This window comes from Heterocephalus glaber, unplaced genomic scaffold, assembly GCF_053883595.1.
Source record: "Heterocephalus glaber isolate CG9 unplaced genomic scaffold, H.glaber_assembly_v1.0 deba00001572, whole genome shotgun sequence".
Lineage (NCBI taxonomy): Eukaryota > Metazoa > Chordata > Mammalia > Rodentia > Bathyergidae > Heterocephalus > Heterocephalus glaber.
In genome coordinates, this window is record NW_028258357.1 from 15,545,713 (window position 1) to 15,567,339 (window position 21,627).

The following is a 21,627-nucleotide window of genomic DNA, read 5'->3' on the forward strand; positions in this document are numbered from 1 at the left end:
CCACACCCAGCTGTAACTGCTGTTAAGTGCATTTCATGATGTATTATATTCTTAATAGAAAAATCAGGTAGATTAAAACAATAAATGTGTCCACATTTGATTTTATATTGCAATATAATTACAAGTCATTTATTAAGTTGAGTGGGGTGAACCACACTTGTAATCCTAGAACTTTGGACGCTGAAGCAGGAGGATCCTGAGTTCAACCCAGCTGGGGCAACTCATTGGAGAGCCTGTCTCAAAATAAAAACTAGAGAAAAGCTGAGTATTTAACTCAGTGTGAAGGCCATGAATTCAGTCCCTAGTACCCCCCAAAAGGTATTTATTGGCTATCAAGCTATTTTATTAACATTTCAAATTTATACTATAAATATAATTTACAGTATGGCTTTAAAACTTATCTAATTCATGCAAATAGTCTGTATTTAACATGACAGATATATTGAAATGAAAATGATGGAGAATTTCTTCCCCTATCTGAATTCTCATCATTAATTTTCATTGATGAATGTAAAATACTTACTTATCAAAAATATGCATATGATATATACTGATTACCTTCCATAGTTCAGGCATTGTGCTCAGCTCTGAAGAAAGAGGTACGTGTAAGATAAATTCTGATCTACAGACTGTCAAGTCTGGTGACAGGAAAATGGATAAATTATGACACAAAGAACTAGAAAGGGTTGTGTCAGTAAATCTCTATGAAATAATTGGAAAAGGTTTCACCTAGAAAGATAACCTTTAAGTTGATTGCTAAAGTCTTCAGAATGAAGACATAGGGGGAAATCATTCTAGGCAGAAAAATAACATCTACAAAGATATCTCACAGTTAAATTGGGAATTTCAATATGGCGGAGCTCTGAGCATGACTGTCTGTGAAGGGGGGAAGATAAATAATGAGTTAGAAAGATGTGATGAGACCAGATGGTGAGGAGCTCTGCATACAAAGCAAAGGAATCTAGATTGTCAGTCTTTTAGGAAACAGCTAATCACGGTATATGACTGAGCTTTTGATTCTTAAAGAGTCTTGTGATTTGAGTGTGGTCTTGTTAGAGTTTCTATAAAATGGGTAACTCTACCAATCATGGAAAAGTAGAATGTGCTGGCAGGGGAAGAAAAAAGCAGGGATAAACTATGAAGGTTTTGTAATTTTCCAGTCCCCAAATAATGAGCAGGTTTGGGGCCTAGTAATGAGACTAAAGAAGAAAGATTAAATTCATTATACATTTCTGAGTTAGTATCAGTGGATCTTAGTGACCAGTTGTATGTAATGGAGCAGACAAGGGAGGAATTGAAGATAGCACTACATATGCTAGTTTGGAAAGATGTAATAGATACGCATGTCTTTATCGAGAATGTAGGAGGCCAATTTAATGAAAATAAAAAGAGAGAGATAAATACAATGTTTGAAAAACCTGTAAGAAATTTTAGAGGAGAGTACCCCAGGTTAGTAATATGGGTATGGAATGCAACAACCATGACTATTTCACTCTGATTTCCTGCCTCTGGAACTTGTGAGCCTTGTATGGAGGGGGAGCTTGTATGTGGCAGTAGCCATTTTCCTTTACCTGTAGTTTGGGAGAACGAAGGAAAGCATGGGGAACTCTATGCCTGGGTATGTGGCAAAGCTGCAGGCATTTGATGGGTCAGTAGGTCGGAAGAGTCTGTCAAAGGGGACAGACAGAATGAAGCAAGGAGACTTAGACAAGAGTGACACCATGGAGACCAAGGCAAAAGTGGATTCTGAGCAGAAAGGAGTCATGTTGCTATGAGACTTGACTAAGTTGTGAGTAGTATGAAGACAGGCTGGGTAGTATCAACCTCTGGTGGGAAATGAGGCTGTTTATGGTCATCTCAGAAACGGTGAATTCTCAGGACTCTAAGCCACCTCGCAAGGGATGGTAAAATGGATAGGACCTGCAGAAGTTAAGACCCAGTCATTGTAGGGAGCCTACATTTCCTACCAATTTGGTGCTGAAGAAAATCAGGGAGAGCACATGGTGACTGCAGGGGTGGTGAGGTCAAGAGGAAAATTCTTGAGCAAGGGAGACGGTTGAGCACAACTGTAAGGAAAAATGTTTGTAAGGGAAAAGAGAAAAGGAAGAGGAACACATTGCCTGTTGGAGCCACTCCTGAGGGGATAAGAAGTTCGATGGAAAAGGTCATGAAAGAGCAACATGTAGCCCTCCCTTCTTTGCAGAGTGTCACCTTGCCCAGTGGCAGTAGCTTCTTTTCAGCATCCTGGAGGAGCTTGGGAACACGAGAAGAGAGGTGAATTCACTCAGAGGTGGGGCTGATGCAGAGTATGCAGCAGGTCAGGGGGGCAAAAGATAATGTCTGAAAGTATCATGGGAAGGTGTAGTGCAGTAGAGACTAAGTAGTCAAGACTCACATTGCTTCTCATTTTCACAACAGTCTCAGAGGTGTAGGCAGAAAGACTTAATTTATTCCAAGGCAGCTTTTAAAGAAGACAAATATTTAGACAGGAATCAGCTTCTCTTCTTTACTAGATTCATCATTGTGTAAGGCAGCATAAATGGAGCAAAGTTAGACTCATTGCCTTAATTTTCTTGAGTTTTTGTTGTAAAACGAGTTCTTAGTTCATCCTTTGAAGAGGAGTTTTACCAGGAGATCATCATTACTTTGTATCAATTGCTACCTTTGTAATTGCTTGAATTCTCCCTTGCATTTTAGTTAGTACAAGGTAGCAAAGACAGACCTTTGGGAAGGGATCATTGTACATTTACCTTTAAAGATTTCATCGTAGGTGTACAGCTGATACTCAGATTGGTCTTTCAGAGTCTGAACTCAAACCTGTAATTTATTGCTATTGAGATTTGTTGAGGTATAAAAAGCCTTTTCATTACTAAATCTTACGGGGTGACAGAGTAGACCAGAGGTTGAACTGCTGGCCTGATTCTGCCCTCAACCACTTAAATCCAAAATGTGCCATTTACATCTCAGAGCTTCCAGGAAATCTGGGTAAAAATACCTGTTTTCCTCCAACTTCCAACTGACAGCCTGCTGTACCTGAGAAATCAGAAATGGCCTTGTAGAAAATTCCCTTAGAGTGGCATTTGAGAGGGTTCTACCTCCTTTCTCTCCCCCATTCTTCTTCCTTTTCTCTCTCTCTCCCTTCTCATACTGCATGAGGTCAGAATACTATAGAGACAAATGCGGATAAGTTCAATCATCTTGTCCTGCACCCCTCGGCCCAGCACAGATGTCCCAGCAACAGGGAGGTGGCTCTCCTTTGAGTTCCTAGGACAGTGGTGACTCATTCACTTGTTCAGCCAGTCCATAAATATGCATCAAGGGGCTACTGTGCTACAGACACCTTCCCAGGTGTTGGTGACATCTGTGAACTTAAATGATTCTCTAATGTTATTTGTACCCCGATGGTTTTGAGATTTTTCTGACCGTGTTTATGACTAGACTTTGTGACCTGAAGAAGAGAACTGTGCCTCATTTCTTCAGATCCCCACCATCTGGCTGTGTTTGACACCTAGTAGGTAGCCAATAAAGATTTGTTGGATAAGTAAATTATGAGCTAATGGATTCATTTAATATACATCTACAGTGCACTAATTTACACACTGAGGCTTGTGATAGAAGAAACATATTTAGGGGAGAGATAATATAACCATTTCCAATATTAAATATGAAGAAATCCATTCAATTAACTTCATTTGTTCTGTGACTTCAGAAGTAAAAGCAACTTGGTGATTTTGGTGAAAGTTATAGTTGAACTTCTCTGGGAAGCATTTTCTTAGGGTGTCAACAATGGATGAAAGTGTTAAGAAATTATATTCATAAAAATCAAAAATGGGCTAGATTAAGCCTATAGAGAAAATAAGCTTTCATTTTGGCTTTCATTGTTGTCGTCTAGTAAGTGATTTCTGAGTCACTTTTTAATTTTAGAATTGAGCAACTCATACAATGAATCAACATTCACAGCTTTGTTATAAATAATGATGGACAATCATGTATTCTTTAAAAACAAAAGTGAATTTTCAAGATAGTTCAAAAGGTTGGTACATTGTGTGGTCATAATGCCATCATTCAAAGAAACAATACCAGTTTCTCTTGGTAGATGTAATCACTTTACTTGAGAGGGATATTTTGCGTTCACCTGTTAGTGGCTTGAATTCATTGGCCAAATTTTAATCTTTTTTTCACGCAGTAAGTTATATCCTAAACACTTACTATGAATATTCACTCATGTGACACCCACTAAAATGGTCAAAAATGTTTAAAAATTTAATGTGCCACTGGTTTGTTAGGCTCATTTCCACCAATCAAATAGATGGGATGTTTTTCTGTTTTTGTTTTAATTTGGTTTTTTCCCCGGTTGGAATAGAGTTCAGGGCCTTCATACTGACCTACATCCCAGCCCTTTTTAATTTTTTTATTTTGAGACAGAGTCTCATCAAGTCACTCAAAGTTGCACAGACTGGACTTGAACTTATGATTCTCCTGCCTCAGCCTCCCAGAGTATTGGGATTATAGGCATGCACCACCACACCTGGCTTGATTTTTTTTTTAAATGTCCCTTGGTTTCTTTTCTTTCTCCCCCCTTCAACCTTTTTCTCTCTTTCTTTTTTTTGGTTGAACTTTGACAATTTATAGTTCTGTCTTCATGAGAGTGGATACAAATTATTCCAGAGAATCTCACTTTAGAAATTCCTTGCTCTTTTTTACCCCTTTCATATTATCTTTCAATTCTCAAGAAACTACTGCATGGAATAGTGAGTAGAATGACTTGGAGTCTGAGATATCTGCTCTTGAATCCTCAGCTTAGAATTTACTGATGGTATACCCAGGGCAAGTTAGTAATCTTGCTGTGCCTCAGTTGTCCCATGTAGGAAGTGAGGATTGTTGTTTTGAAGAGTAAAGGAAGTAACTCATTATAGCAGGACTAAAGTGGAACGGAGAGATGTTTACTTTATAGTTGAAAATGATGGAGTGTAACAAAGACAAAATAACTGAGTCCTCTAAGTCTCACAGGCTCACTGGGGCATTACACACCTTCCAGTTAACTACCAGAAACACTTGAGCTAAGATGGTCTTCTGCAGATCCAAAGCCTTATGGTTTATTTCTACATCCATTCACCTCATGCTCATTGAGGGCCTATGCTGAAAATGGAGAATAAGCAAAACAAACAAGAACTGCTGCCTTCATACAGCTTCTGTTCTAGTTGATCATAAACTTAGCCCTAAACAAATTACATGAAGTTGCAACAAGAAAGAAAGAGGGAATGAACTTTTTGTTTTGGTACCAGGGATCGAACTCCCGTCCTTGCGCTTGCATAGCAGGCAGCAAAACCACTGAGCTCAATCCTGGGCCCCAGGAATGAACTTTTATATACCCACATAGATGCAGTTTGCAAAGACATAAGCCAAGGCTCGAATGTTGTCTTCTTATGTTCATTTTTGGTGATGCAAATCCAAAAGGGATGTTGATAAACTGGAAGGTCTTGTGAAAATGAAGTCATGACTTTCCTGAAAAACACTTGCCATGGTAAGAGGTGTGCCACAGAAATGGGTGGAAGAGCTAGAAGTGTCCAGCCAGAAAGGAAAGTTTCAGGAGAAATACGAATTGGCCGTTAGCATGTGAAGAGGCTGATTCAAGACTGAGCTCCCATTCCAATGTAAAATGTAAATTTTAGCCTAAGACAGTGCCTATTCTAATTAGAAGAGCTATTCTGTAAACAAGGGGATGTCCAGGGTCAAAAGATAACCAGCTTCTTCTTTTCTGGAAGTAACTGAGCAGAAGCCTGAAGGACAGGTCGAGGCACACGTCTGTCTCAGAAATGGATAGGACATGCTTTGATTCTACAACTCTGCAACATCATTTTTGTTTTTTACTTGACCACAGCAATAATTTATAGTCAATACTCAAAACAAAACAAAACAAAACCCTCAAAAGCAATGTATTTCCATATGACAACATCCCTATAGGTTTCTCACCTTTACGGTTTCTTACAATTTTGCAACTCTCAGTATTTATCTACCTAGTACATTTGATGGAAAAAGAAAATGAAGTCCTTCTTTATCTATAAACCATTTTCAAGAAATGTTTTCTTGATACATGGATTTCACTTTTTTTTTTTAAATGGTGACCCCTTGGAGATGTGCCTGACTAAATCCATTTTCTTGTCAAGATTGGAAATGACAGGTTATTTTAATGCCCAAATATTAATTTCTATGGCATATCTATATATTTCATCAGCCCATCCTTCTGTGAATTTTCTGGATTTCAATTAGTTTGTCCTAAACTCTTGGCAAGCTAAATTTCTCTAACAGTCTTTAATATATTGCATTAACTGTCTGTTCAGTCTTGGAAGATACATTGATTTTTTTCTCAGCAAAGTGACAAATACCATTTTCATGACTATAATAGAGATTGATTATATTTTATAGAAGAGAGAGAGACAAAGACAGAGACAGAGACAGAGGAGCTTAATGAGATAAACTTAGGGCTCACGAAAATGAAAAAAAGATCTGAATTAATAATGTCAGTGAATTTACCTGTTGCTGATAAGTATAAGCATTTCAAGACAAAAAGAAAATCCTGTAGCTGCACAAACACTGTAAAGAATTAAGACAAATTTTCATACTTTTCAAGGTGTTGGTTTTGTGATGTCTTTTTAAAAATGTTATAGCCATTGGTTTTTTTTGTTTTTTTTTTTAAATTTTTGGTACCAGGGATCGAACTTGGGACCTTGCACTTACCAGGCAGGTGCTGGAACCACTGAGCTAAATCCCTGGCCCTTATAGCCATTGTTTTGAAAGCTAAAACTATGACATTTTCCCTCAACACACCTGAGCATGCTGCATGGCTGCAGATTAAGTGAGAAAACAAGTAGATTATAATTGATGAAAGCTAAATTTGAAATACTAAGAAGTATGTTGGGAACAGTCTATGTTTCTGATATGATTTATGCAATCTAAATTTAAAATTTACAGGTTTCCTTTTCACTCTAAGCTTTTTATAATTAGGCCTAAATAGACAAAATGTTATTGCGTGTTTGTTATTCTGCCTTTTAAGCTAAAAGATACAATATTTTTTTAAAGGCATATTTTTCATAGGCTCAATGTATGTCAACTGTTTTTACAATATGAACAAAAATAAAAAAAAATACTAAATTGTTTAAGATGTTGAGCTAAGCTGTAACTGGCTTGAAAATCATTACCAGAATTACTTTTTCTGAAGAAAGCATTGTAACAAGGGAACTAGTTCATGTCTGAATACAGACTTTACTCATTTATTTATCTTCTCACCATCAGCTTTGGACTCAACATGTTGTCTAGCATAAAGTGGACACTCATTATTATTTGTTACATGAATAAATAAATTTTCCTGCAGGGGAACTAAATAAAAATCACAGCAACCAATGGTTGCTGAGTTATTAGTAGGTATCATTGAATTCTACACATTTTACCTTTAATCTTTATAATTCTCACATGGCTGCAGAGTAATGTTCCAAGGGTAGGGCCGGCTATAAATTAAAAGAACATTCATGAGGCAGAACAAATATTTAAACATTCAAAAAGTTCAGGAAAAATAATATCAGAGGTTTTCTTTTTGAATTCAAAGAATTTATAAAAGTTATCCACATAGTAGAGAGATGAGTCTCCAGTTTTTACAGATTTGTGGTTAAATGATGCAGAAACTATTTCAACAAGTGTTGAATGTTTCCTTTTAGCATATAGAGAAAACCTTTGATATTGTGTTTTCATTGTCTGGAAAATTGTAATTTTACATTTATGGGATGAATATTGCTGAAAACTTCATCTTTGCATAATTAACCCACAGTTAAAAACATGATTTCAAAGGTAACTTACATAGAAGAACAGTTGTAGATGTTCCAATGGCTGTCGTGTTCTAGGGACCCTGGCAGTAACAATTTTCTTGTCATTATTTCCCGACTGAATCAACTTAGCAAAGCTCTTCCTTCCCTTATGACATCTACAACCCTCGAGGGACATGTGTCTATCAATGGTGCTATTAAAAATACTTGGAAACTTGATTTAATTTATTTCATAACTATTTTATAGTTCACTTACCCCTCATATTTCTTAAAATTGGAGGCAACCTAAACTCAGAATTCAACCAAAATTGAAAAAGAAAAGCTAGAAAATATATAAAGCTACTTAACAATAGAGAATTGCATGATAACAATATTTTTTATGTGATTTAAAAGCTCAGGAAATTTTCTGGCTTTTAAAAAATTCATGAATTAGATTTGTGTTAATTACTTTTAAAATTGCTATGTTAAGTGTAGGAAAAAGGCCTATCTTTGCATAATATAAAGTTAGTGATTTAAGTATCACCTACTGAGCACCATTTAAAAACTAAATTGCTATTAAACTGGTTCCTGTTTGATTTAAAATATTTCTGAGGACCAGGAATCTAATAGTATTAAATTAAAAATGAATAAGGTGGTCTTATTCATCTGATAAAGTATCAAGTGGAATAATGACACGATTTATCCAAAGAATTCTAATATTAATCATATGTATTTATATCAGACTGTACTCCTCAAAGATGTAAATATAAAATCTTCTCCATCAGATGGAATGATTGATAGTCTAATTAAAATAGGAAGCTTTTTGTAATACAGAAGTCAATGACTACGCTATTAATTTTTCTGAATGATTTTAAAGGCTGTGATTACGTTAAATTTTGAGAATGAATTAGGCAAAGGAAAGGAAACCAGCTTTTCCTCCACATTATCTCAAGTGGCTGTATTTTCTAAAGTTATTTAAAATCCTTGGCAACCATTTAATGAAGTTTTCAAATGCTATATAAATTTTTTTAGCTACTTTGAAGTTAAACTTTTATTTATTCTTGAAGATTCTTTTTTTATGCAAATTTTTGCTCATTGCAATATTGAAGTGATACCAATCTATGTAAATTAAGAAGTGAAAATCTTACCTTATTTCTTGTCCTGTTTTCCACATCTACTGTTAACTGCAATTCTTCTAGAAATGAAGAAATGTATACATAAATACACATATGAACCCACAATGCTTTTGTCCCTCAAAATTGCATTACTCTATAAATATATCTCTATAATTTGTTTTCTCCAATAAATGATTTGTTTTGAACATTATTTTACAATGACAGGAATTTTTCACATGTATGTGATTAAAAATTTGTGGAGGGGACCGGGGATTTAGCTCAGTGGTTTTGCCGCCTGCTGCCCAAGTGCAAGGACCCGAGTTCAATCCCCGGTACCAAAAAAAAAAAAAAATATTTGTGGAGGGGCCAGGGATTTAGCTCAGTGGTTCTCGCACCTGCTGCATAAGCACAAGGTCCCAAGTTTGATCCCTGGTACCAAAAAAAAAAGAAAAGAAATAATATCAGTGTCAAAAATACTAGATTAGGATTATTCAGATAAAAAGTCAATGTTTTTTGGTTCAGCTAATCGTAACTCTATATGCTTTCATGTGCATGAGCAAACAATCTATACTGTTCTATCAATATTTCTCAACTTCCACTTCACACAAGAACACATACATTCATTTCATTTTAAAGATTTTTTATGAAAAAAGATTTTAACATCCTATGTGATAGGCTGATTTCTCCATATAATTTTCTCGGATTCAAAATGAGAGTCTCTGCAATGCATCTTCTTTGCTCCTATCAAAAGGAGGAATTTTGTCCAACAGGATCTTCATATTTCTCTAATAGAAGAGAAATTTCTTTTTTCTAAAAAGGTTTTGTGCCTTTTGTTGCAATATGCCCTATTAATAAAATATCATGCTATTATATACTTTACTAAATTGTAAATATCAACTGTTAGCATTTTCTTTGCAAATATGACCCTGCTCTATGAAACATATCCCCACAGATATGGTGTTAAATACTTTCAAGCCTGGTGGTTTTTTGTAGAGCAGTGCAATTAAATTGCTTTGAAGATATTTTAAAAATTTACCACCACAAAGAAAAAAAAAGAAAATAGTCCAAATTCAAAAGTGGGGTTTGTACCTGAATTTTAAATGATAATTTTTGTTTGTATAATAATTAATATATTGTAAGAGTGCCAGCTAGAATTGGAGTTTGGAAGAAAGATGAAACAGATGCAATACATAGTTAAGATCAAAGAGCCCCATCAATTCATTCGGAGTGTCAAAATCCAGCTGAGCCTTAGAGCCCTGTCTGCATAATAAGAAAGGTTGACTGAAACATAAGGATTAAACAGATGAGCTGTCTCCTGCAGAGGCATGGGAGGGAAACCCCACGGAGACACTTGTAAAGACATTCTGGAAGCCCACACCTGCTCCTGCACAGCCAAACCTATGGGAGACCATCACAAGACATCCACACATGCACCAAGTCGCTAAAAGATAGTGATATGTGTCTGATGGACATCCCTTTTATTTGTCAAGAGCTTTTTAGTCCTGGCAAATGACAAATTAACAAATCATTTCTGTTTCACCAAGTTGACTTACCAAGTGCCTGATTTTCAAAATAAGAGAAAAAATAGTGAAAAATTTTCCTATACGGGAAATAGTATTGAGAGACCACCCCCACCCGCCAAATGGAAAGTACTCTTCTTAAGACAATCTTGAAAAACACTGGTAAAAATAGCTCCATTTTCATTCTTAGGAAATTATTCTTTTTAATAGCATGACAATATCCCAATATTTATGAATGCCTTGCCAGGTTATAATCAATACTATCCTAAATTATATAATCTAGTTTCATATGGTAAGACTACACCATAGGAAGCTAATGCACTAAAGATTCAGTGCTTGTGATAAATGTTACATTTATTCTAATGAACTCAATGCAATATTATATTCTAGTTACTGATAAATAAGTTATTTTGAGCATTAAATATTTTTCTTTTAAGAAAGCTGAACTACTTTTTTAAGAAAGAGGGCCTTTAGCAATACAGATTCACCAGGGAGAAAAACCGTTTGGTGTTAAAACAGTACATTTCAAAGAGAATCTAAAAACTCGAACTTTGGTTTGAATTAAGTTTCTCACACACTGGGTATCAAGTTATTTAAGCATGCAATTAATAGACTCAAATAAATGGTGAGCATTAGCTTTCATTTTATTCACCAAAATAAGCAATATCCAATTGGAAGTGAGAGCAACAAAAATTTCCGTGGGGAATAACAGGCCACAAAATCTCAAGAAGTGACTTCACGGGGTTGAAGCAGCAGATTATGACCTCCTTTGCCATTGTATAATGACACTGTTACCTATGCAATCTACTGACCCATCTTTACAGTGCTGATTATGTATAAGGTATGATGAGAGACAATGAAAAATCCCACATAAACCACAAGTAACAATACTAAATCCTAAATGTTAAACCTGTGAAGATACAGGTTATAGAAGTTGACCATTATGGGATAAACAAATAAAGGTCTTCAAGAGATAGAATTTGATGTAGTGCTTGAGAAAGTTAAGGCAGAGATAGAGTGAAGGGAATTAGCATTCCTGAGGGGAAGAACAGAGATAGAATAGGCTAAAATCCAGTCTGAGAAAAGTGTGTGATTCCACTGTGCGTAGGATAGGGAAAGATATGCATGAGTTCAAAAAGGTAGCACAGGTCATTACGAATCTTTTCTACTTCATAAACAAGGTAAGCTCTTTCTCCCAGTCTGTCTCAAGAGGTAGTCTTAAGAATCAGCTGAGGTTCTTACTGAAGACTCAAGTTACAAAACATACTCCAGATATTGAGAATCAGAATCTCCAAGGATGAGAGCTGGGAGCAAGGGTTTTGGACAAGCACCCAAGTTAGGTATTATCTTCAATCTTTATAAGACAGCAAGAACTTCAAAAGTGTTTTGGGAGAAGAGAATGAAAGAATATATTAGAGTTTGGGGAAGGGAAGGTTAATGGGAATAAACTCTATGCAAGAAACTAAAATCAGAATTTCTTATTTTAACTCAGGTGTGCAGTAATAATAGTTATCTTTGCTCCAAATAAATATCAATATTTATTTCATAATTGATTTTAAAAATAACTGACTTTCAACCGATATAAAACATTTTTATTACCCAAAAGAAAAAATATTTTTAAAAAACCTATTTTCCTTTGAATTTTACCTTAAATTCTCATTTTTAAAAGGTCTTAATTCTAAACATTCAGATAAATAAAAGTTAGCCTGGGTAATCATTAGAAAAATTAGTACATTATCTATAATACTGTCATATTGTTAAAAATTAAGAGTAAGTAATATTCAGTGTTGGTGAAGATTCTGGGAAGAGAAAAAATGATATATATTCATAAGAGTTTAAATTGATGTACCATTTCAAGGTTTCATTGCCATGTCTCCACAATTTGTTGTTTTTTTTGTGTGTGTGCCGGGGATTGAGCTTGGGACCTTGCACTTGCACGGCAGATACCAGAACCACTGAGCTAAATCCCTGGCCCGGTATTATTTCATTTTGATTTTAATTCTCCACAGTTCTTCATTTGTTTTTCAGTATACCAGGATTTTGTGATGATCATGTAATGTCAAGCTGTCAAAATAATTTCACTGAACTGTTGTTTCCTAAGAGCCAGAAGCCCTTGAGTTATGCAAAAGTCTTCTCCAGACAAAGAGCATAATATGACCATTTAGACTATTTAACATGTACTTTCCCCCATAGAGGTATACAAAACATACTCACACCTGTTAGCGAATTGTCAGAATACACATTTCCTCAGACACATTTAGAGCTAAAATAAATAAAGAACTTGATTTGTCATCCTAGCTATATAGTATTGCTGTTTTTAAAATGTTCGATTAACTTTCTTCCACTCGAAAAGATCCCTCAAGAGTATATGTGGAACCCAAATGTGTAGGGAGATTTTTATCAGTAATTTTCTACTTCCAGTGTAGAATCTGAGGATAAATCTGCAGGAAGGAAATGTGAGGGGCTCCCTAATCCTTTGGGCATAGTCCTCAGAGACGCACTAAAGATACTTTATTTCTCTAGAGCCATTTTATCTATCTTGCTACCAACTGGACTATAGGTTGTTCTATTTACTTATTTTCCAATTAATGCTTTGATTTGAAAGGAAAGATCTAGTACCATCCAAGCAAAGATAAGTGGTTTCAGTGCACCTCATTTAGCTTTGCCGACCTTAGTTGCTTTAATTTCTTATCGCATACACCTAATTGTTCCTTCTATAAAATGGAACAAAAATGCCTATATAGTCTAGCCTATAATGATTCCATGTGGCTTGAACTTCTGAAAGGTATGATTTAGCCTTTCTCACATGAAATGGATCAACAAAAATTAAAATCTCTGACTCCATTTCCACGTGTTCTTGTAACTTATAAGTCTCTAAAATTTCCACCCTTGTTAGAATAATGACCATTTGGTCCATTGATATAATTCTTAGGTAAATGTGCTTACAACATTAGAATTTATCTAAAAGATGATGAATTACTTCCTGGATATTTCCTTGTGTTCATCAGTTCTGACCTGTATTTATTTCTTAGCATGTTTTCTTATTATTTTCTAACAATAATATTCATCTTTATTATTCTACCTAAATATGAAAAGTGATTTTCTTATATTATCTCCAGAGAGAGTAGAGGAGAAAACATTTATATTAGTTGTATTGGTGGAGATACTGTTTCTAACTATTAACTTCCACTACCATACCCTTATACTGGCTCTCTGACCATACCTCTGGCTATGGCTCTGTCACATTGTTGCTTCACTTCTTGAACATCTTTTGTACCCATTATCTTTCAGAGAACCAGCATCAAATCCCAGAATTGGCCCAAAGATGTTTTATTTCCGAACTTAGAAGTATGAATGACCAATTGCTGACTCCCAAAACCAACTTAGTAGATAGTTCAAAACCAGCATGTACAAAAAAGAAAAAGATTAGAAGTATAAGAATGTATTGTATGTAGTCAGGATAAGACTTGTTTCATAAATAGATTTTTTCCAATGATAGTTTGAGTTGTGTGGTAGTTAACTGTGCTGTAAATATTTGTTTTTAAACATAGATTTCAGTGAGAAACAAACGCCTGAAAAACAAAATACAAACATAACACTCAGTTAAACCAGATAGCCTCGAGTAAGCTTTTGCCTAGCTGCTGGGCTTTTGAATTTAAAACATTATTTTTTCCTATATTCAAATTTTATTATTTTTCAACAATTATCCTCAATCAAATCAAAGGAATTAGCTTATGGCAATAGATAGCAATTATGGAAACTTAGCCGATGTTTGCAGAATTATTACAAGCTAGGCTGTATCCGCTTACTGAAAGTATAATGTTCTTATCAATTAAACCATTTAGCTTTAAGTTGTTGTATAAGAAACAAACATGAATATTTAGTTGCACAAGAGAAGCATACAGTTCACATAAAATGGATTTTGTTAATATCATATTTTGTTATTGAGCCAAACCAAATGAATATAAACCATGACTGTGTACAGAGGTATGACAAAAAAGAAAATAACAGGTATCATTCTTTAAAAATACCTCTTGCTTAAAGTCACTCCATTTTCATTTTTCAAAAACTTTGTACACATGGCCTTCTTTTCATTAAAGATGGTATGATGGTTTGGTTTTTGTTTCATTGTATCCACCAGAAGTTAACAAAGGGAAGAAACTCCAGCTGTACTTTGTATTCCTCACTTGCATTTTATCTCAGGACTGAGAGATTTTAAGTGCAGTTAAATAAGGTAAGAGAGAGGAAGGGAGAAAGGGAAGAGAGAGAGAAAAAGAGAGAGAGGAAGAGAGATTATAAGAACCCTGCTACTCCACAACCTTGGTGCATGAGGAACAGTGTCACATGAGAGCTTGGGAGACATAAGATGGCATGTTCCATCCCAGAACTGCTGAAGCAAAATCTACACTTTAACAAGATCCCTGGTATTTTACATGATCATTAAGACTTGAGACATGCTGGTGTATAGGCTCAGTATTACCAATTGGTGTATGGACCAATGTGCACTTTATGGGTAACATTTGCTCCAAGAAAGAAATATTAGTAAGTGGAAAGAACCAGCAGTGTTTCATACTCTTCAGCTGTGACTGACTACCCCTAATGATGTTGAGAATTACTGGTGACAACAGTGACACTTCTAATGATGAGGACACTGGCTAGTTATCGAGGGCTTCCAAGAGTCATTTCATCTAGTCCTTCAAGCAAGGCATAACCAGCATCTTTCCCCTGTGAGTTTTGTAAGCTGTTTACAGAAGATGCAGTTGAGGCATCAGGTTGCCTAAGCTCATTACCTTCCTATAATCCCAGGCATTCTCATGACTGGGATCCCACATGCCCAAAGTAGTCTGTGATTGGTAGTTGCTCCTTTTAAAATTAAGAATGACTATTTCAAAAGTGAAGAAAATGCGACCCTTGAAAGATTCTTATGAAGGTGTCAATTAACATTTGTTCAGATTATATTTGCAAGGAGCAATAGTTGTCAAATTTGCATATTCAAAAAGTCAAGTAATACTTTAATTTTTATTGCACTTCAAAACCACGGGTTATCACTTCACAATTTATTATGTACTGAGAGTGTGTGCCATGTGGCATTGTTTGTCCCATTAGGAGCCTTAGCTCTGGACATCTTGCTGACTTCTAGAGGGCTTAACTGCCTTTCTCCAAGGACAAACGTTGAGGCATTTGTAACAAGAGGAAAATGATCCTTACTTGAAATGACTCTGGAATTGGACAGAACTTAGGAAAGCAGGTTGTTTCTCTAGTGCTGAATTAAATCCTTTTTATATAAAAAAGACATACTTTGAGAAAGCAGATACTGCAGGCATATCAATATTTGACATTTATTGAATGAGGAAGATCAACTCGTGCAACTGATGGTATTGAACATAGTGTTGAAATGAAAATTGGAAGCCAACAGTCTGGAGGTTGTGTGAAGGTGCAGAAAGACAATGCTGTGTGCACTGCTGGTCACCCAGGCAGACAGAAGCTGATGAATTGTGTCCACTAGACAGGAAAGGGAGGATTTCTGGGTCTTTTAGAAAGAAACTGAAATAGACTGCACTGTCAAGTGGGGATAATGACTCTTCTAAAAAGTTGTTAAATTTGGTAATGTTTTAAAAGAAGAGCTACATATATATAATATAAATTTAGGCCACTCTAAATGATATACTGTGAAGAGTAGTCCTCTCTCCTTTTTTGTTTGCCAGGCTGAAGTCCCTCTACTGAAGTAACATTATGAGCAGTTTCTTATGTATTTTTTAGAGATATGCTCAAAATACGTAAATGCTACAAGCAAAGTCCTTATTAAACAAGAGCATAGTATACAATACATACACAGTTTGGTGCCATTCTCCTTTTTCTTAACATACATCATAGAAATAACTTTATATCAGTACTTCTACTTCATTTATTTTAACACCGTGTGGCATTCCATGGTAGGAATGTAACATATCTTATTTAACTAGTTACCTTTAGTGGTTTGTTAAGATCATTTTCCATCTTGTACTATTAGAAATAGTGCTGCAACTAGGATCCTTATCAAGCATATCTTCACCTACAAAGGCCTGGTTTATTTTTACTGAAAATTGTCAAACAGTGAGGGTGGGGACACAGAAATAACCAATTAGCATAAAAGTCAAGGTAATAATAATTGAATAATTGGAAACACTATTTACCAGTGGCGAGTCCTTTATAAGTAGACTTTTAATTCTTATACCTCTATGAGGAAGATATTATTATTGTTTGCATCCATTCACAAAGCTTGACTCTGGATCCTTTGCCCCCGTTTGCTAGGTTGTATGGCTTCTGAATTCTTCTACTGCTTCTTCTGTAGTGGCAAAGCAATTATTGGATATCTATCTACTATGTGCTTAGTGTCTGAATGCATTAATGGCAATCTTCATAACAGTATTACAGATGTGGTTGATTAGCAGTCCTACTGGAATTTAATATGTGGTTCAAAGTCTCAGAGCTAATAAGGTAAGCACTAGGAATGGAAGGGAGGCAGAATGTCTGACTCCTGAGGCTCAGGCACAACAGGGAAGTTAATTTCAGGCATTTGTCTCTACACCTAGAAGGCTGGAAGGAAAAATGAAATTATCATACATATCAGATTAACTCATTTATGGTGAAGATTGTAGTTTTAAATTTTTGCATGAAATTCATATATTATACCTAGAAAAATTCAAGGAACAAGAATTTGAAGAGGAAAACATTTATTATGTTATGTTGTTATGGGCATTCGAAAAACAGAATGGTAGCCACTGAAGGCTTAATTCGATACATTCAAGTGATCAATAGGTTACAGAGGGTCAGGCCATGGTGAGAGGCAGTAGAAGAGTCCTTGGCCCACCAAGAAAGGGTGCACGGTAGACAGCCAGGCTTGGCGTTCTGCATGGATCCCAGATGGAGAAAGTTTCCAAATCCGGACTCCCTTGTCCTCACTGATTGCATCATCCTTTAAAAAATTCCGCACCTAGGCATTGTATTTATGTAATCAATGACCCACTGTGATGTGTGGCATTCACCTGACCTGGAGAAAAGGCGGTCTGAGACGGCTGTGTGGTGAGTTGGGCTTTGTGGCCACAGGGAGCAGAAATCAGCATGTGCTAAAACTGGAAATTCAGAGGAAGAAAATGAATAGCGCTGAGATGTCTCAAGGTGGTGCCGATTTCTGCAGGTCAGTGTCTGTGTTTTAAGCTCTGTCTTCTGGCAGTGCAGTGCAGCATCTTTTCAGAGGTGTAGAGAAGCTAACAGTGGAACACTCTCCAAGACCTGTTGGTTATATAAGATCATAAAACTCTTGTAGGACAGAGGTAGAAGGATTGCAAAGTTGAGCTTAGCTTGGGCAACTTAGCGACTTAATGAGACCCTGTCTCAAAATAAAAATTAAAAAATAAAATTAAAAAAGACAGGGGATGTAGCTCAGTGTGAAGGCCCTGTATTCAATCTCTGGTCCAAAAAAGTCTTAAAAGTCCCATATAAATTGTAATTGTAACTGAAGTCTTATGTTTTGGTTGGTTACTATTTATTGCTGTCATTATTCTATCAATCGGTTTTATAACCTAGATCATCTTTATGTGCTTGGTCTTTGGGCTTAAAACACCAGTTTTCCTTGTTTCAGAATATTTCATTTAACTAAGTGAATTTGGTAGGGTTTCATAGAAAAAATGAAGATGTTAAAATTATATGGTGAATCTGGGCTGGGGATTTAGCTCAGTAGTGCTGTGCCTGCCTGGCAAGCACAAGGTCCTGAGTTCAATCCCTGGTACCGGAAAAAAAATTATATGATTATAAAAATATAACTGAACTATATCACAGGTATTTACTGCAAGTCAAGAACATGCAATGGTTTTGTACACATTGTCTAGTTTAATACCATACTACTATCAGGTAGCATTATTGTTTTCCTCCATTTGATAGATGAGGTCTTTTATTCAACTGTTTGAGATTAACAATTTAATGGTGTTAAGCTTTTGAAACCAAGGGAAATACTTTCTAATTTTACATAACATAGCCAACCCTTTGTGTTCTCCAGTTTTATGTCCATAGATTCGGCCAGCTACAGATTGAAAATATTCAGTAACCACTACACTACAGAAACCTACAGATTGAAAATATTCAGGAAAAAAAGCAACAATCTGGAATGAACATAGAGAGATGGTTTTCTTATTATTCCTTTGACAATTACAGTATAATGACTACTTACAGAGTGCTTACACTGTGTTATTTATTATAGGTAACCTACATATGATTTGAAGTATTTAAGAGAATGTGTGCACCTTACATGCAGCTGCTACATCATGTTACACAAGGGACTCATGCATCCTTAGAATCTAGAACCCTCCCCTTTTAAAGGGGGTCTTGGCACCAAGTTCCAGGAATACTGGGGATGATTTTATTTCCAATTTTGGGATTTCTCTTTCCAGATTTTGTTCTAATATACTCAGTAACCTATATGTGAACCATTTCATATTCTATTTTAAAAATTTAGAATAGCAAGATGAAGTTGGCTTCTCAGTCTTCCACATTATCATATAGTGGCTGCCTACAAGTAGTCACCAAAGTTTATGTATTAATTTCTTTCTTTGGGGACACTATTTTTATTTTCTCTTATAGATTCTGCTGGAATGAATGTACATAGCATATTTTATTCTTCTTACATTTCCTGGGAAAAAAATGCTATTTTTGGTCAGCGTGAAGATCTCTTTGACTCGTTCTAGCTACCTAAGTTAGGAGCAGTTTGAGAGTCAAGTGTTATTGAAACATTTATTTGGGGTTCTTGAGAGAAAGGTCTATTTTAACTCTTCTAAGGAATGATGTCTTTCTAAGTATTTTAAAGTATTTATTTTGAGTGAATATATAAATGATCAACATATAGTAGCCAATACAAGGGCAAGAGGGAATTTTTGCATTATTTAGTTTTAAAAGTACGTAGATTGGGCCTTGTGGAGGGTAGTGTCTGCAATACGTGTGAGTGTTCATTTATCATCATGCATTTGCCGAGTTTGCCTATGTGCTGGTCCCCCTGGCAGTTATCAAAGCTAAAGTAGCTGCAATGGCAAATGTGACAGAAACAGCTCATTTTCAAACAGCACATTACCTAAAGTCATAATCAAAGATTTTCTTATCCTCAACATGGTCCCACAAAACACCTGTGCCCCCTGACAGTTCCACTTCTTTTCGTTCTTTTGCTGTATTTTTAAATCATCACAGGAGGTGAAGGGTAAAATCTATCTTACTCTCGGAAATATACTAGATTGATATTGGCCTAAATCTATTACTTATAGGAATTCCTGAAGCCATGTTTTTCTGCTCCCATCCAATTTTTGTAGAATTTTAGAACAAATCATCTTACTCTCATTGTATAAGCTCAGCTTATATCTAAAACAGCTCACACACTTATCTTCTCAGGTCTTTAGACTAAATAAGCAAGTATGAGGATTTCATACCCTCCCTTGCAGAAATGTCTGCATATGAAAAGGGATGGTTAGAGATAACTTTATAAGGTCAGAATGCTGCTTGCATGGGTTGGCTTAAGACTACCTGGCCATGAAGCCAGATTTGGTAGGTACTGGTTTGCTCACAGACATTACGGCAGCACAGAGGTTGAAAAGGAAACACAGGGCATTTGAAACAGAAACTCCAATAGATTTTTAAAATGTTCCTTAAATTTCTAATAGCCTGTAGCCTTAACATTGGCATTGGAATCCTTCCTATTGCAAATTTTCACATACCCTCCCCTATCTGAATGCAAAAGCCTAGAAACCACATGTGTGAGATCTGGGTGTGTTTTTGGTCCCAAATCAATCTGTCACTCCTCAGAAAGCAATGCAAGATAATAAGTAGTATTCACCTGATTGCTTTCCTGCTCTGAGACAGCTAGTGACGTGTGTCTTCCTGATAACCAGGACTTTCAGATCTGAGGTAGGGATAAAGGAAAGCTGGGAGCTCACTGAATCTAAATCTGACAGTCGATGGCTGAGGAGAGGGTCAGGAGGGATAGAATCTGTGACACAAACAAGAAAGAAACAAAATTTATCTGTTCCGGTTGCAATGATTAGATGTCTCTTTGTCTGGCTTTTTTACAGCGGGTGACTGATCATACCCGCCAGCTGGCTAATATCATAATTAACAAAGTTGCTACTCTGACCGCAAAGTTTAATCAAAAAATTTACCAGTGATGTGATGGCACTGTCACAGAGATCACAAGGGAGACAGAGTGGACTTTTGCTCAAAGTGGAACGACAGATCTGTGGAGGCAAGATGAGAAATTGCAAGCCTGCTCAACCAAAGGTAAGTTCTCTTATAATTCCATATGCTCAGTTTGCTTATTAAGATTTTCATTTGATGGTCAGTGGGTTCTTTTTACTTCTATGAGTGAAACGATTCATAAAAAGATTTATATGATTTTTGAGTATTTGTAATATATTCTCTGAAAGCTTTGGGGTTTTTATTTCCAAAATCTAAACATTCAAATACATGACGAAGGAGCTTTTTGATACTAAAAGTGGAATATGAAACATTATGTTGCCTGTTGCGGTGTCTAGTTAACCTCTATCAGTTTTGGGGATAACTATTTGGTAACAAATATCAACCGAACATTTGTATTGTATAGCACCGGATTTTTTTCTCTCAAAAATGTAAAAGCCATTATTTTGTTTTATTCTGTGCGTCAACCCAGTTATAAGAGAAAGAAAAAGCAAAGCAAAGGCAGTTTTAGGATATGCAGAGGTTCTATTTTGGTTCCAAGAAGTGCTCAAAGGGAGAGGTGGGGAGGGGTCTGAGGTCTTGACTAAAGTTACAAACCTCGCACAAATTAATTAGAGCTTTTTAAAACAATTATTGAAACATTATGTGCTATTCTCGAATGCCATTCTGGGCATTGAATGTTATAATCATGTTTTCTTTTTACCGTGATTTGCCTTGATTGTTTAAATAGTCAAACTCTGGGGTGTTTCCTAAGTTACAGTTTTCCCATATTGCTAATTAATAAGTGTGAATATCGATGAGGAGAGGCCTGTGCCTCTGCTATCTGCCGGTGCACTTCTTCGGAGTACAGAAAAGGGAGGCAGAGGTCTCACGCAGTGTGCAGAAGCCAAGTTTGGGCTATTTATGCTGTGTCACACCACGGTCATAAGAGCGCAGTGCTCAATTTGCAATATAATCAGAGACACACATTAAGGCTCTACCTCTGTG

The 21,627-nt window shown here is 36.0% G+C and overlaps 1 protein-coding gene and 1 pseudogene across 2 annotated transcripts in view; both read left to right on the top strand.

Moving 5' to 3' along the window:
* The window catches only part of LOC147823591 (uncharacterized), a 17,423-nt pseudogene extending 15,648 nt beyond the window's left edge, over positions 1-1,775 (top strand).
* LOC147823592 (uncharacterized) overlaps positions 1-21,627 on the top strand; it is a 66,234-nt gene that overhangs the window by 12,421 nt on the left and 32,186 nt on the right. Inside the window, exon 2 of one of the 2 annotated variants that reach the window (XM_087192644.1) lies at positions 20,520-20,724. In XM_087192644.1, coding sequence (XP_087048770.1) covers positions 20,617-20,724 — 108 coding nt within the window. In that variant the 5' untranslated portion in view covers positions 20,520-20,616. Of the gene's footprint in view, positions 1-436; positions 20,725-21,627 lie in introns of those variants that run through there. The other variant, XM_087192645.1, reaches the window with a different exon arrangement.